The following is a 16,828-nucleotide window of genomic DNA, read 5'->3' as shown; positions in this document are numbered from 1 at the left end:
AAGTGTGCTACAAAAAAATTTTAAAGAATTAAAAAAAAATTAGGATGCTGGCTACTGGTGCACCATGGAGTATGCCTTCAATGTCTCTCCATGATTAACACAGAAATAGTGACAGAAGAGTATTTGATTGTGTATATTTTTACTAAAAGGAAAAAGAAAGGAGGAATAAATAAGAAAAGTCTAGGGGCTCCTGCTTATTACCAGAGGCACCCCCCCCCACCAACCACACAGGTCCAGTCCTAACATCTCCGCCCTACACTGTTGTCTTTGCTTTCACTCTCTCAAAAACCAGCTTTGAGACTTTCCACAAAAAGCTCCTTGTTGTTGGAATTTGAAGCCGAGGTCTCAATTAGCCAGTTAATCACTGAGTTAATCAGGCAATTAGGTGACAGCTGGGCTAGTGGCTCTATGGCGCACTGGTACTGCCTGGACACGTCATCACACAGCCATGCCCCTACCCTCCAATTGCTGGGCTCTCCCACACAGCAAGCTAGGAGCCTCCCTTCCTGCTCACCAGACACACAAGTGAGGGGAAGACAGTGAGACTGCATGTGGTCCACATCCCAGGTCGCCTCCTCACTCCTCACAGGGGTGAGCAGGGACTCGAGACTGGGTAGTTCACAGCAACCCTCTGGCATGTGCTATGTATGGTATGGGAAGGATTTATATTCATAAGAGTGGCAAAGAGAACACCTCTGAAGAACTTCTAGAAATGCCTATCTGTGACCAGAATCAAGATGAGGAAAGCCAATTTCAGTTATAGTCTCAGGAAGGCAGAAAGGGCATCCACATGATTCCACCCCCTCTATGAACCACGTGTGTCCAGATGGAAGTGATGGGTACTTCCCTTTGTGCAAAGGGGTGATGGGGATAACGGGAATGATGGGGCTGTCTCTCTCCTCTTGGCATCTCACTACATCACATATGCATCCATAACTCTCCTCCCAAAGTAACAGTGGGACATCCTCGGCAGTCACATTCCTACCATGGTCCTCTCCAATCTAGAGGAATCTTCAGTGGGAGGCATCAAGTGTAAGCACATTAGAGTGAGCCCCAGTTGTGAACTCTGAGCATGCGCCCCACGGAATGAGCACTCAATATAAGTCTCAGGTGTGATCGTAGAGTGTAAATCCTACAGTACAAGTCCAACTGTGAGTCCCACAATATGAGCCTTATTCATGAACCCCAAATGTGAGCCCACCATGTGGGCCTTGAGTGTGAGTCCCAAGTGTGAATGTAGAGTGAGTCCTGAGTGTAAGCTCATCTGAGTGTATTCATCCTGAATGTGAATTCCATAGTGTGAGTCTCAATGTGAGACCCAGTCATGAATTTACCCAAGTGTGAATTTATCATGTGGGTCCCAAGTTTGAGTCCTGAGTGTGAGTCCTGAATGTGAGCCCCATGGTATGAGCCCCAGGTTGTGACCTCTTAGTGTGAATCCCAGGTGTGAACTCTCAGCATGAGACCTGAGTGTAAAGCCTGAGTGTGAGTCCTAAGTGTGAATCTATCATGTGGGTCCCTCATTTGAGTCCTAAGTGTGAAGTATGAGAGTGAACCCCAAGTGTGAGTCCCAAATGTGAGTCCCTATTTTCAGTTCAGAGTCTAAGTCTCAAGTGGGAGTCTTGAATATGAGTCCTGAGTATAAATACCACGTATGAACCCCGAGCACGATAACTATATTTGAGCCATGAGTGAATACCAAGTGTGAGTCCCAAATGTGAGCCCCAAGTATGAGTCCTGAGAGTAAATACTGATTGTAAACTCTGAGTGTAAATCCCAAGTATGAGTCTAGAGTGTAAACCCTGAATGTGAGTCCTAAGACAGCACCTTCTGTGAGTATTGAGTGTGAGTCTCCAGTGTCAGCCCCGAGTGTGAGCTTCAAGTTAGTCTTGAGTGTGAGTCTCAAGTGTGAACCTCAAATGTGAGTCTCAAGTGGAACCCCTCAAGTGTGAGTCCTGCATGTGATATCAGAGTGTCATCTCTACTCAGTCAGAGTCATCAACTTATCTGTTTCCACCCACCCTTATCTGCTATATTGAGGTGTACTATGCAGCATCCTGGACATTTCTGAGGTATAAATACCCTTGAAGCTGATGCAAGATACCACCTGACACTGGGGAAAAGACATACTGGGAGAAGGACGGACTGAGCTTGACCTGGAAAACAGCTTTGGGACCAATTACTAAAATGGTAGGTCCTGGGTTTTGTGAATTTCACACAGTGAAGAGTCTGTAAGTCCTACCAATACCCATCACTGCTATGATAGGGCAGGCCTCTATCCCCTCTGGCCTTGAGTAGGTACCTGGTGTCTAAGTCTAGCCCGTCAGAGAGGTCTGTGTCAGCACCAGACCTCTTCCCCTCAGATTGTCAGCCAAAGCAAACCACCCAGGAGGGGTGGGAATCAGGTTTTGTGCTCATAGCTGGTTTGAGCAGGTTACGTGGGAAAGATAAGACCTACCCACAGGACCACCTAAGGCTCCAAGTTCGGCACACCAGCAGCCCTCCCCTCACGGTTTCTTCAGGCTTTTGCCAGTCACAAATGGATAGACAGGCAGTGCGGCAGAGTTCTGTGGCTTCCAGGATGCACTCTCCTGCCCCCAGGTTGGCCCCAGAGCCCTGGCTATCACACTTCCCAGTTTCACTTGCACATTCAGGCACGAGGCTCCACTTATGACACAAACTCAGTCTCCTGGGGCCCAGAGCCCACAGTTCAGGCACTGCTCTTGGCATTGACTAGAGACTTGTTTTTATGTTTGCCGTCCCAGACCCTTGGCACAGAAGCATCTGTATCCCCAGTAATGGACCCCTTACTATGGTCTGAGGTCAGATAAGGCCCTGGTGCTAATCTCCTGAGCAAAACTGCCCTTGTCATGTACTGGGGATTGAGTAAACCAGGCAGAAAAGAAAGACAAAGGCAGTTCAAAGTGGCCAGACATGTGCCCCTAAGGGAAGAGGATCCCTGGTCCTGGACACCCAAAGTGAACTCAGTCCTGAAGCCAGTCTGCTCACATGGGGTGCAGCTGTAGCCTTCCTTACCTGAGGTCTGCACCTGTGCTTTCCAGGGGTGCTGGGGAGAAATGGGGAGAAATGTAAGTGGGAGACAGGATACGAAAGGCACAGCTCCCAGCAGCCCAGGCACAGGAAACTTGGCCACCGTGTCCCATCATAGGAGGAGCAGCATGTTCCCTCAGCAGGGCACACGCCCGTGTGGCTGCATTCACCCTCCAGAGCTGGGAGTTGTATTCATGCACCCAACCCCCAGGCCCCACCAACACCAAGGCTTTGTCTAAAAGGAGAAAGGCCATAGATCTGCACAAGTTATTCCTGTACAAAAGCCCTACAGCCAGGCACTCAGTCCCACCCAACCTCAATGTAGCCACAGCAGGTGAAGGGTTTCAGGTGCCAACTAGGGAAACCTAGCTGAGACAGACTCCTAATACGGTTTGTCCCAGCACACGCTATTGGGGAGTGGGAGGAGTGGGGCACACCTCAGTGAGGCCGTAGCCAGGCTTGGGCACTCACCTCGGCTGGCCTTGGACCGTGTGCGACCTCTCTTGTCCTCATTCTCCAGGCTCATCTGTAAGCAGAACCACGAGGTTAGTGGGGAGCCCATGGTCTGGGCAGTTTCTGGCCCAACTTTGGCCCTGAAGGTGGAGGCCTGGGTCAGAGCTGATGGCAGAGATTCCTCCTGGGAGTGAGAACACAGTGATACCCCTTGCCCTGGCCCCCACCACCCTGTGCTCCACCCAGTGACAATGTCTGAATTACCATGGAGCCAAAGCCCTAGGACCACTGGACCATTAGGCACACAGTGCTGGGTTTCTCTCAGGAGCCCAGGCTACACAGCCAGGTATCTGTTTGCTCCCTGACTCCAGAAGTGGGTCTCTGGAGGCCAGCAGCACCACAGCAGCCCTGGATGGCCAGCTCAAGGAGAGACTGAGAGGCCGTGCCTCTGACCATGCACACTTTGTGAACAGAGCTGTACGGGTGCGGGCAGCAGTCGCCTACAGAGTGGGAAGTGCTTGCCTAGACATTACACACTCACTAACAGCCGCATAAAAGTAAGCAAGTGACAGTGTTTTACCAAACCTCTGCTATGAGAGCCATATCAACAACTATAAGTATTTTCCATTTTCCCTTTACGCTAAGTCTAAGGTAGTTAACACAGGTTTTCAAAGGCCTGTTACTTAGGAAGTGGAGAGCAAATCCTTCTTCCTAGTCTGTCTTAATTTGAATGCTTATATCTAGAACAGTATTTGACAGACAAGCATTTTACAGAAAGGAGCAAATGAAAAACATTTCCCAATTACAGAAGTGACCAATAGATTTAGTGTTGCTCCCTGCCCTTGACAAGTGTGTCTGGACCCATCCCTTTCCCCACTCCACCAGCATCCCCTTCTGCAAGATGTGTAATCTGGGTTTAGAAGAGGCTACGATATTAAGGATATTATAACTAATGTTAGATGGATCTTGGCTGAAAGTAGAGAGTATCATAGGAATGTCTATGTTTCACTGACAATGCTTTAAAGACATTTGACTGTGTGCATCATAACCACCTGTGGCTAACTCTGAGAAGAATGGGAACCCCAGAACACTTGATTATACTTATGCAATTGTCAGAACAGAGCAAGGAAACACTGCATTGTTCAAAATTGGGAAGGGTGTATGCCAAGGATGCATTCTATCTCCATACTTTTTCAATCTGTATGCTGAACAGACTATTCAGGAGGCTGGGCTTTATGAAAAGGAATGTGGTATCAGGATTGGAGGAAGACTCTCAACAAGCTTGCTTGTCGAAACTAAGGAGGGCCTGCTGCAGAAGGTCAAGGATTGCAGTCTTAAATATGGATTGAAGCTCAACATCAAGAAATAAAGATTCTCTCCACTGGGCCAATTGGCAGATCAAGATAGATGGTGAAGAGATTAAAATTGCTAACAGTTTGCTTGGCTCCACAATCAACACTCTTGGTACCAGAAGTCAGGAAATCAAAAGACAAATTGTATTGGGAAAGCTGCTGTCAGGGACATCTCAAGAAAACTGAAGAGCAATGATTACAGTCTGGAGACAAAGGTGGGCCTGATCCAGGCCATAGTCTTCGTAATTACTCGCTATGCATCAGAAAGCCAGACTAGGAATGCTAGAAGGAGAATTGATGCCTTTGAACTATGGTGCACGAGAAGAGTACTGAATATACAATGGACTGCTAGGAGAACAGGTTCAACCTAGAGAGGGTGAAACCAGACTGCTCCTTCGAGGCAAGGATTCTGAAACTCCATCTGACATATTTTTGGCACGTTGCAAGGAGGGATCAGTCCTTGGAGAGGGACATCATGCTTAAGGGAGAGGGGTGGAGGGACAGCAAAAGAAAAGAAGGCCTTCTGCACATCCAAAAACTTCTCCAACATGGTAAAAAGGGAAGCCACAGATTGGGGAAAAAATATTTGGTAATGACATGTCAGATAAGGGACTTATATCTTTTTTTATTATTATTATTTTTGTGTGAGTGTACCGTCAAATCAGATCCGACTGGTACAGGAGGAGATTGTCCCTCCTTCCCCGGCAGAGCATCTGGTGGATTCGAACCATGCGCCTCTGGGATTGTAGTTGCAGCTCCTTGCCAGTAGACCACCAGAGCTCCACTAGGCCACCAGAGCTAAGGGACTTATATCTTTTTTATAAAATACTCGAGCACCACAAGATAAATGTAAAAAATCCAATTGAAAAATGGGCACAGGATATGAACAGGCACATCACCAAAGACATTCAGATGGCACACAAACACATGAAGAAATGTTCAAAATCCCTAGCTCTAGGAGAGATGCAAATCAAAACAACTATGAGATATCAGCTCACCCCAGTAAGAATAGCAAAATTTAACAGAACAGCAAACATCAAATGCTGGCGAGGTTGCGGAGACACTGGAACCCTGATTCACTGTTGGTGGGAATGTAAAATAGTGCAACCACTATGGAAGGCTGTGTGGTGTTTTCTCAAAAAGTTGCAAATAGAAATACCATTTGACCCAGCAATTCCACTACTAGAAATATACCCTAAAGAAACCATAACAGCCACCCAAGCAGATATATGCACACCCATGTTTATCGCGGCTTTGTTCACAATAGGAAAGAGTTGGCAACAACCCAAGTGCCCATCCACAAACGAATGGATAGAGAAGCTCTGGTATATTCACACAATGGAATACTGTGCTTCTTTGAAAAAACAAGGAACTCATGAAATATTATACAAAATGGGTGACCCTGGAGGACATTATGCTGAGTGAAATATCTCAGTCACAAAAAAAAGACAAATACTACACAATGCCACTGTTATAAAAGAGGACTGAAAAAGGGGTTGGGGGAGACTGAGAAAGGGAATAAATAATGTATACTACAATGGTGTCTCTCTGGAGACTAAGGTGTGTCTGATACAGGCCATGGTCTTTGCTATCACTTATTATGCATCAGAGAGTTGGACAAGGAGGATAGAAGGAGAATTGATGCCTTTGAGCTGTGGTGCTGGAGAAGAGTATTGAGGGTACCATGGACTGCTAGGAAAGCAAACAGGTTCATTCTGGAGAGGGTTAAACCAGGTGGCTCCTTGGAGGCAAGGATTCTGAGGCTCCGTCTAACATACTTTGGACATGTTGTAAGGAGGGACCGGTCCTTGGAGAGGGACATTATGCTTGGGAGGGTGGAGGGACAGCACAGGAGGGGAAGGCCCTCTATGAGGTGGATTGATTCGATGACTGGGGTAATGGGGATGGGAGTGTCAGAGACAGTGCGATTGGCACAGGACAGAGCAGAGTTTAGGGCTGTTGTACAGAGGGTCGCTATGAGTCACAAGCGACTCGATGGCACATAACAACAACAACAACATACTACATTGAAACAGATGGGGGAAAGAACTGTTTAAAAGGGTTATATGGTTAGGTATTATTATGACAGGAGTCTGGAATCAAGGCTGCGCAGTGGAGTGGACTTGCGGGGAGGGATTGTATAACAATGAAAGACTTTTTCTTTTACTTTACTTTTCAAAGAGAAGAGCTAATTAGCGTGGAGGGGTGGCAGGGAGAAAAGTGCAACAATGAATGAATGGAAATCCAAAGTCTCTATAAACTTCCATTAAAATTAACTTTAAAAAAAAAAAAAAGGAAGGAAGACCCTCAATGATTTCCACCCAGTGACTGGGATTATGGAGGTAGGTGTGTCAAAGACAGTTAAGTTTGGCTCAGAACAGAGCAGCGTTTAGAGCTGTTGTACATAGGGTCACTATGATTCGCAAGTTATTCGACAGCACATAACAACACAACAACAACTTAAATACATTCACATTGGCCACATGTCAGCATTTACAGAAATGTGGCTCGGTGGTCATTGTGTTGGGACCACTGGATTGAGCAGTACAGCTCCAGGGTCTCAGAAAGAGCCAGGCTGAGGCAGAACTCCAGCTGTTTGCATCTATATATACTCCTCAACACCGGTGCACATGACGCTCCACTCCACCCCCAAGTTCCCTGCTCTTGCCCACAATCTCACCACTGTAAGGAGTCAAGGGGAGATAGCCACAGAGCAGGTGAGCCTGGAGACAGGGAGCCCCTGGTGGAGGAAGTGGTCCTCTGTGACAAACCCAGTACCCAGGCTTAGGGAGAGTGGCTTCATGCAGAGAACCCAGGGGGCAAGAAGTCTGTGTCCAGCAGGTGTCAGAAGCCAGAGTGGCACCAGAAATGTTGTGAGAGGCCTCTGGAAGAGGAGGATACATTGAACCTCCCTAAGTGTCCGTCTCTGTGGCCATATCCAAGCCTGCACTTGTGGGGGGAAGGCAAAAGTGTGTGAATGGTGAAATGAATAGAGTCCAAAAAGACTTCGATTGACAAAAGCAAGAGGCAAGTCCCTCAGGTAGCACCCAGGAGAAAAGATCCTCCAATTTGCAAGACAGAAAGTGAAGGGAAATTGTTCCCCTGCAGCAAAGCTAATGCAATATGATTTATGTAGTCTGTAAAGGAGGGAAAACTCAAAACCTGGAGTAATTTATGCACTTTTTCAGCTAGGTTGGGGCACACCTTCCAGAAACACCAAGGAAAAGCAGTCACTTCTAAGCAAAGCTTTGCACAGGCATTCATTCCCATGGGCTGAAATGCAATCCACAGCCTTTTCTGTCAGTCTGTCTAGGGACATTGGCCAGCATTCTGATCATTGAAAGCCTGCCTTGAGAATATGGGGATATTGCAGTAAAATTCTTCAAAAAAAGCAGAGAAGAGAGTGGTTATAGAGGTTCATGGTGGGCGAGGAGTACGTGTCCCCTCTGTGAGTGCTAGTGGCCACAGCCTCATCGGTTCTGAATTCCTCTGTGACTATGGTCAGTAACAAGAGGTATTCACCCTTTGCTTCAATTTTAACAGGAAGAGCATAAAACTGCAGCTGGAAAACCAAGCTCTTCAACATGAGAGCAGGTCCATGCCTGTGGAGACCAAGGACATGACAATGAAGCAGGAAACTGTGACCTGCCTGGTGGCAGCATGGCTGCCTCTGGGAAGAAGGACAGCATGAGGAGGAACCAGCAACCTTCACACCACATCTGCTGGCCAGGAAGACATCATCCCACTCCTTGAGGGCAGCATCCCTTCATTTGTGGAAAAACAAAAGCTCGTGACTTCTGCCAAATATATACCAGTCTTGTTCCTGTTACTACTCAGGTACAAACACCACTGACACTTGTCCACTGTGTCCCACTCACCCCTCCCATGTCCACTGTGTCTTAGGTCCTGCACTACTTTCATGTTCATTCTGTCTCAGTCACTCTTCATGTCCCCTCTGCCTCAGGCACCCCCAGATGTCCACTATAACACAGGCCCTGCCCTCCTCAGTCACCTCTCATGTCCACTGTTTCTCAAGTCCTGTACTCCTCAATCACCCTCCACCAGAGTCCACTGTGACATAGATCTTGTACTCCTAGACACCCACCACCTCTTGTGTCCCTCTATCATAGGCCCTGCACTCCTTTGACCACTTCAGCTCTTCTGTCCACCATAAATCTGACTCTGCATTTCTCAAGTCTGCTCCAGGCTTTGGTCAATACTGGGATTCTTCCTTTTGTGGGTAGACCAGCTTGAGGAGATTGATGCAGGGGAGGCATGTGTGCCCTGTCTTCTCACAGGTGCCCCCCACTCACTGCTGTTAAAAGTGCTTTCTTGGCCTCACAGAGGAGCCTCTCTAGAGGTCTTTTTCTTGGTTTTCTCGGTGAAGTCGTTCACAGTGACATAGCTCTTTTTCAGAGCAGGGCCCCTTTCAAACTCTACATAGTGCACTGGCCTGAGGGAGCTCCCTGACTGTGGCCTTTACCAACTGGTAACCAGGGAGGTAAGGGAAGAGGTCAGCAGGTGTTAGTAGTCTTGGGGGACATGGCTGTCCCAGCCTCTTCCACTGCCAACGTCAGCTGGTACAGATATCCTCCAGGCTGGGCAACACAGCATCAAACTCTCCTTGGGCAGCTGCTGCCAGCCAGACCAAAGCACAAGACCCTAAGGGACCCCTACTCACTTTTGTCTTGGTTTTTCTGAAGCCCCTGACAATTTCCTCTTTGTGTCCTTTCTGCCCCTTTACAATGTCCAGGCTGCGTATGTATCAGCACGGCGCAAATCCATCGCAATCCAGGTGCAAAAGACTCTCTCGGAGGAGCTCAGAAAAAATGGCCAGAACTGACACTGGGTCATGTGCAAGTGATTGCTGCCTTGAAAGGGAATAGGGACCTCATCCCAGGCCACTTCTCCCACACAGACACACCAGAGGCCACTGCAGATGCCTAGCCAGGGTTCACTGGAGGTAGAAGAGGTCCAGCACTCTCAGTTCTCTCAAAGATGCACGTGTGTACATGGTAGGACAGCTCCTCGAAGCCACACACATGTTATCATTAGGAAGACCACAATGTCATGGTCCAAGGTTCCTGAAGGTGATAACTGACTAAGAGGATTTGCAAGCCAGACAATGGCCTCAAATGATTCAGTGACTCAGGTGTGACCTGGGGCCATGTGGCAAGGGAAGAGCCACCTCATGATGCTGCTGACCCCCCATGTCCCAAGACATTGCATGCGTCACCATGGTGTATGTGGGACAGAAGTGTCACAGGTAGAGCAACAAGCTCTCAAAGGCTTGAGGAGGAGCATGTCCAATAAAGAATCTGTGAAGCACTGCATGCAACCAGAGCAGACTTTTTTTTACTGTCACCTGCAGAGTCTCAAGAGAGGCACGGGAGGGCATGGCCAGGGAGGAGGGACAACTCGGGACCTAGCCAAAAGAGCAGAGGAGGGCACTCTGCAGGTAAAGGGCTTGTCAGATCTGGCCTTAGAAATTGTGCCAACCAGCAGCCAGGCCATATCCAGGTGCAAGCAGTGGAGACTCAGGCTATAACTGACCAGCCTGGAAACCAAGTAGCTATGTGAGTGAGGGGAGGCATAGCTAACCTAGAAATGGACTTGAAGGTCAGCCTTGAGGAAAAATCTAAAGAGGCAGCAGTAGGCTTTAGTTCATGGAGCAGTGAACTGTTCAGTGGTCACAGCAAAGCTGGAGAAGCTAGAATGTATCCCTGGGGTGGTGACCCCTGGCGACTTCAGAAAGTTCCTACGCAAAAGTAATGGGTCAACAGAGGGAAATGTGGGGCAGAGGCTGCTCAGATCCACTAGCACCCCACACTAGCCTCCTAGTCAGTCTCCCCTTGTTTGAGCAAGAGAAGGAACAACTGCCCCCTCTGTTTTGCCTTCATTTGAATATCACCTGCAGAGTCTCGAGGCAGGTAATGTCTGCTCAGGATCCATATTTCACATGAGATGCTTTGCTCAAACAGATCTCTCCTCAAAGATGTGCACACTGTCTACTTAAAGACCCCAGCGACCAGGCTACCTTCATTCTCTCATCTCTGAGACTGAGCCATAAACCCACCACTCTGCACCACCAAAATTCATTACAACTCTTCACAGCCTGTGGCAACAGTTTCTCCTTTCTTAAGTCATGGCCTGCTGTGCATCCTAAATTCTAACATCCACCAATTATGCATCTCAGTCCAACAGAATAAACCAGCAATTGCTGCATATTCTTCCAAGGCTATGAAAGGGGCCTATGAGACATACTCTGTAGGTGTTCTAGGAGATTTCACATGTTCTCTGTAAGCATAGACCATGGCTCCCTCCACTCCTAAAGTAGAAATGACAACTATTAGCAGACATCTAATAAAGTAGCCACATCTTTTCAATCTGTCATTGCCCCAGCATACCCTGGTCTTGCCCAACCAGGGTTTTCAGTGGCTGTGAGCAAGGCAACAGAAAAGACACACTATAAGCAGAGTGTCCACCCACTGTCCTACCAGCCAGCCAGCTCACTGCTCAGGCTGGAGGAAGGAGCGTGGCAGAACTCTATCCAACTACCAACCATCCAGATAATGCCATACTTTATAGTCACCCATTGACAACTACATGGTGTGAGCTTGAATATTTCCTTTTTCAAGGTCAGGAAAGGGTTTTAGAGCCACTATCAGTGTCCATTCCTTTTCTCCTTAACAGAAGCACAAGCACAAATCCAACGGAGTCCCCAGAGAAGCCTTCTAATGGTCTCTCACAGTCCCATGGCTGCAGCGCTATCCACACTCCCGGTGCTGAAACCAGACCTACTTCAGAGATCACTTCCCATGCAGGACTGAGCCACAACCCACTTCCCTTCTGTCACTCGCTCCCTCCCGTTCAGTGTGACTGAGTATCCAACGTTTGTCCCACATGCTGTGGCACTTCCGGTCTGGCTCTCTCATTCCTGAACACACTCAACCTTCTTGAAGGTGTGTCCTGCCCCACCCAGCAGGTCCTACAGAAATTCAACCTTCATGTACAAGTTCTCTCATGGGCTCTTCATCTTATGTTCTCTGCTCAGAGAGTAGTTTGTTTTCTGATTTCAGGCTGAACTAGAGAACAAAGGATCTCAAATGAAGCAATAAGGCAGTCTTACCTAACATGATTTCCTCCTGCAGGTTAATATGGTAGGGTCTAGGTTGAACAACCAGACTTCTAGTGTTCAGAGTGTAGGGATGAAGTGTGGACTCCTCATATTCACACTGTAGGGAAGGGGTGTAGACTACTAGTGTTCAGAGTATGGGGATAGGGGATGAACTCCTAGTGTTCATAGTATAGGTATGGGGTGTGTGTTCATAATGTTCAGAGTGTATGCACAGGGTATGGACTACTAGTGTTCATAGTGTAGGGATGAGGGTGAACTTCTAGTGTGCACTGTTCACACCATAGGGATGTGGTGTGGATTCCTAGTGCTTATGTTGTAGGATGGAATGTGAACTCCTAGTACTCATAAAGTAGGAATGGCATGCAAGGTCCTATTACTCACAGTGTAGGACTAGGGTATGAACCACTGATGATATTGTTGTTGTTGTTGTTTGCCATCAAGTCACCTACAACTCATGAGACTCATAGCAACCCTGTGCATAACAGCTCTAAAGCCTGCCCTGTCCTGAGCCAGTCTCTCTGACCCCGACACACCTACTCCCGTTGCCTCGGTTACTGTATCAAACCATCTCATCCAGGGTCTTCCTCTCCTGCACTGTTCTTTTTTTTTTTCCAGAGAAAACAGCTTTTATTAATGGTTATCTCCAGAAACCAAAAAAGCTATGTCCCCACTTTCAGTTACCCCAGGATCTTACATAGCTCCATCTGGGGAGGGGCTTATAATTGCCTCTTGGTTTTTGAAGGTCCAAGTCTTTTCCATTCTCTTCTGCAGCCTAACTTAGAAACTCAATAGCAATACCATTTTGGTTTTCCCCAGCATTGCCTGCTGCAATTCCAAGTAGGAATGGAAGGGAGAAAGGGAAAGCAGTTAGATGAATAAGAAACCTTATTTATCAAAGGTCCCTCTGTTCTTCCTCAGTGATTTGCTCCTCCATTGATTGCATTTCTCTTTGTGCTGGATCACACCTTTCTGAATCAGAGCTGGGATTTCTACTGCCAGTCATGGACCTAGCCCAAGAGCCATGAGATGAGCTAGTCCAAACTTTGGCACATTCCTGGCCCATAAAGGCTTGAAGTGATCAGTCAGGCATATTTTCCCACCCCTGTACATCTTTGCTGTCTTTCCATCCAGTTCAGGGACTGAAATTTCTGGAGCAGTAGTGGGATACGTGACAGGAATATCAAACTCGATGTCAAACTCGTATTTGAGGAGGTCATGGATGTACCAGCATTTTCCAAACCACCGAGTCCCTTCTTTGTTGGACTCCAATCGGAACCAATCGTTGTCCGCATTCTTGTTGTTCTCCACATACCGTATAAGGGACTGGTATTCCTCCTTTAGTCTCTGCACCCATAACTCGCGATCTCGAGGTCCAGCGTTAGTCTTCAGGACAGGGATCTCTGACACCACCCGCCGGGTGGCTTCGTCCGCCATATTGGACCAGGGAACTCCTGCACTGTTTTAACCCAAGTATGGTGCCTTTTCTAAGGTCCTGTGCCTCCTGGCCATGTGCCCAAAGTATGTGGGACAGAGCTTCAAAATCTTATCCTCCATCCAAGGAGAAAATTGGTTTCACCCTCTCCAAAACAGACATATTTGTTTTCTTGGAGGTCCATGGTATGTTCAAGACTCCTCTACAGCACTACAACTCAAAGGCATCAATTCTTCTTCTCTCATCATTAGTCATTGTCCAGCTCTTTGATGCACAGCAAGTAATTGTGAAGACATGGACTGCTAGGAGAACAAACAGGTTTGTCCTGGAGAGGGTGAAGCCAGAATGTTCCCTAGAGTCAAGGATTCTGAAGCTTCGTCCGACATATTTTGGGCATGTTGCAAGGAGGGACTGGTCCTTAGAGAGGGACATCATGTTTGGCAGAGTGGAGGGGCAGCGAAGGAGAGGAAGACCTTTGATGAGATGGATCGATTCTGTGACTAGAGAGGTGGGAATAAGTGCGTTTGAGATGGCTAGGTTGGCACAGGATAGAAGAGCGTATAGAACTCTTGTACATAGGGTCGCTATGAGTCGCAAGCGACTCTATGGCACATAACAACAACAACACAACACATGGATCAGGCACACCTTAGTCTCTCGGACATCATTGCTTCTCGGTACACTAGAGAGGTCTCTGATAGCAGATTTTCCCAATGCAATTCGTCTTTTGACTTCCTAACTGCTGGTGCCAAGAATGTTGATTGTGGAGACAAGCAAGCTGTAATTGTTAACAACCTCAATCTCTTCTCCACCTATTATGGTCCTGCCAATGAGCCCAGTGATAAGAATCTTTATCTTCTTGATGTTGAGCTTTAGTTCATATTGAAGACTACTACTGTCCTTTGGGCCCTCTTCAGTTTTCAGCAAGCAAAGTTGTGTCATCTGTATAATATAGGTTGTTGATGAGTCTTCCTCCAATCCTGATGCCACATTTCTCCTTATAAAGCCCAGCCTCCCGAATTATCTATTCTGGATATAGATTGAAAAGGTATGGAGACAGGACGCATCCCTGATGCACTCCATTCCTGATTCTGACCGATGCAGTGTTTCCTTGCTCTGTTCTGAGGACTACTTCCTGATCAGAGTATAGGTTTCACATGAGCACAATCAAGTGTTCTGGGATTCCCATTCTCCTTAAGGTTAGCCATAATTTGTTGTGATCCACATAGTCAAATGCCTTTTGCATAGTCAATGAAACACAGATAGACATCCCTCTTGTACTCTGCTTTCTGCCAAGATCCATCTGACATTGGCAATAATGTCTCTAGGGCCACGACTTCTTCTAAACCCAGCTTGTATTTCTGCTAATTCTCTGTTGATGTATTGTTCTGGTCATTTTTGGACAATCTTCAGCAGAATTTCAGCATGTGTGTGATATTAGTGATACTGTTTTATAAGGATGGGCAGTGAACTCCTAATGCTCATAGTGTAGGAATAGGGTGTGGACTCCTAGGGCTCGTGGTGTAGCAATAGCTGTGGATTCCTTGGGTTCATGGTGAAGAGGTGGGTATATATTCATAGTATTCATAGTGTAGGAATGGAATGTGGACTCCTGTGTTCATAGTGTAGGAATGTGATGTAGATTCCTAGTGTTCATAGTGTAGGGATGGTGTGTAAGTTCTTTCTGTTTAGAATGTAGGGATGTGGTATGTGCTCCTAGTATTCGTAGTGTAGGGATATGGTGTGGACTCCTAGTGTTCATGTTGTAGGATGGGATGTGGATTCCTAGTGTTCATAGTGTAAGGATGGGGTGTGTGTTCATAATTTTCATAGTGTAAAGATGGGGTGTGGGTTCCTAGTGCTCATAGCTTAGGGATGGGGTGTGGGATCGTAATATTACTAGGGTAGAGATGAGGTATAGACTCTTAGCGTTCATGGAGTATAGAGGGGGGTGTGCTCATTGTGTTCATGTTGTATAGATAAGGTGTGGACTCCTAGTGTTCATAGTGTAGGGAAAGGGTGTGTGTTCATAATGTTTATAGTGTAGGCATGGGGTGTGTGTTCCTAGTGCTCATAGCTTAGAGATAGGTGTGGGTTTCCAGTGCTCCTAGTGTTGGAGTGAGGTGTGAACTCATGTGGTCATGGTATAGGGATAAGGTGTGGGCTCTTAATGCTCATAATAAAGAGATGGTGCTTGAGCTCCTAGGGTTCAGTATGCAGGGTTAAGACGTGAGCTCCTAGTTTTTGTGGTGTATGACTGAAGAGGTGTGAGCACATGTGCTTTCACAAAAAGTATACTTTGTAAAGTACAAATGCTCCAGCCTCATTCCACTTGAACTAGTGGATGACCTCAATCTCTTACCTGTCTCTTACATAGCCCCTAAGCAGCTGTAGACAATCCCATACCCAGAGCCCTCCAATCAAGATGACTCTTGTGATCACATGATTTCCCGTAAAGGGGGATTACTTTGAACCTCAATACTCAGGTAAGGAGAAAGGAGTGGGGCACTCGGCTTGAGAGAAAATTTAAGAAGAAACTAAAACCTCAATAATCCAAACGAATAATATGGACTGCAAAGAAAAATATTTAATGATATTCCCAACTATTAAGTAAAGACCACTAGTCCTGGTATTTCCTTCTCCCTGTGTTCATCCACTGGGGACATGCATGAATAGATGTGTTGATAAGACCAATGCCATTACCATGGGAGACAAGCACATTGCCACCAAACTCAGGAGAAAGACTTATACTTCCCAACTTTCCTTCTAGTCTGGGAACTACTCCATGGTTATTCCTGGGCTGTAACTGTGATCCTTTAGAGAGTCAGCATGTCAGAAAGGGGAAGGTCTGTCGAATCTCTCAGGAATACCCTCCCAGCCTGTGGTTAGTCTCTTTTTCCATCAGGCCAAACCTCAGGACCTCAACCTCCAGAGTGAACAGTAAGAAACTCTAGAATTAAAGGCTGTGCATGAATACAACGTGGCAGAGACCTGAGTCACCTGCCTCAGAGGGTTCTAGATAGGTCTGCAAAAGATGTCTGCCACCCAACTCCAAGTGTGAAAACCCCAGTGAAATAATTTGTGCCATTAGACTCCAGACCAGCAAACTGGCACACCCAGGAAGAACAGGCGAGCCAAGCCTGTGAGTAGAGTAGATAAGGTAAGCAGGGAAAGCTAAGATGCCTGGTGGAGCCCACATATAGTCACACCTGCAATCAGAGACTGGATGGGGGCAAGATTCTGCTTCATTTTAAGCTCTTCAATGTCATGATCGAGTTTTGCACAATCAATGACTTATTCATAGCAAATACCTTTTTTAAGAGGCATAAACGCAGGTTATATACCTGGATTTCACCTGATGGCATGCACAGGAATCAGATTGATTACATATGTGGAAAGAAC

The 16,828-nt window shown here is 46.9% G+C and overlaps 1 protein-coding gene and 1 pseudogene across 2 annotated transcripts in view; both read right to left on the bottom strand.

Annotated features, from left to right (window-relative positions):
- Window positions 1–16,828, bottom strand: part of MYT1 (myelin transcription factor 1) — a 47,508-nt gene that overhangs the window by 28,253 nt on the left and 2,427 nt on the right. For both annotated transcript variants that reach the window (XM_006896911.1, XM_006896912.1), the window contains exons 2-3: window positions 3,523–3,577; window positions 3,037–3,067 (exon numbers count right to left, since the gene is read on the bottom strand). In XM_006896911.1, the coding sequence (XP_006896973.1) occupies window positions 3,037–3,067; window positions 3,523–3,577 (86 nt within the window). The remainder of the gene's footprint in view (window positions 1–3,036; window positions 3,068–3,522; window positions 3,578–16,828) is intronic.
- LOC102845099 lies at window positions 12,880–13,428 on the bottom strand (annotated as a pseudogene).

Source organism: Elephantulus edwardii, unplaced genomic scaffold (assembly GCF_000299155.1).
Source record: "Elephantulus edwardii isolate Elephantulus edwardi_28Jun2011 unplaced genomic scaffold, EleEdw1.0 scaffold00193, whole genome shotgun sequence".
Lineage (NCBI taxonomy): Eukaryota > Metazoa > Chordata > Mammalia > Macroscelidea > Macroscelididae > Elephantulus > Elephantulus edwardii.
The sequence above is the reverse complement of the archived record's forward strand: the minus strand, read 5'-3'. Positions and strand labels throughout refer to the sequence as shown.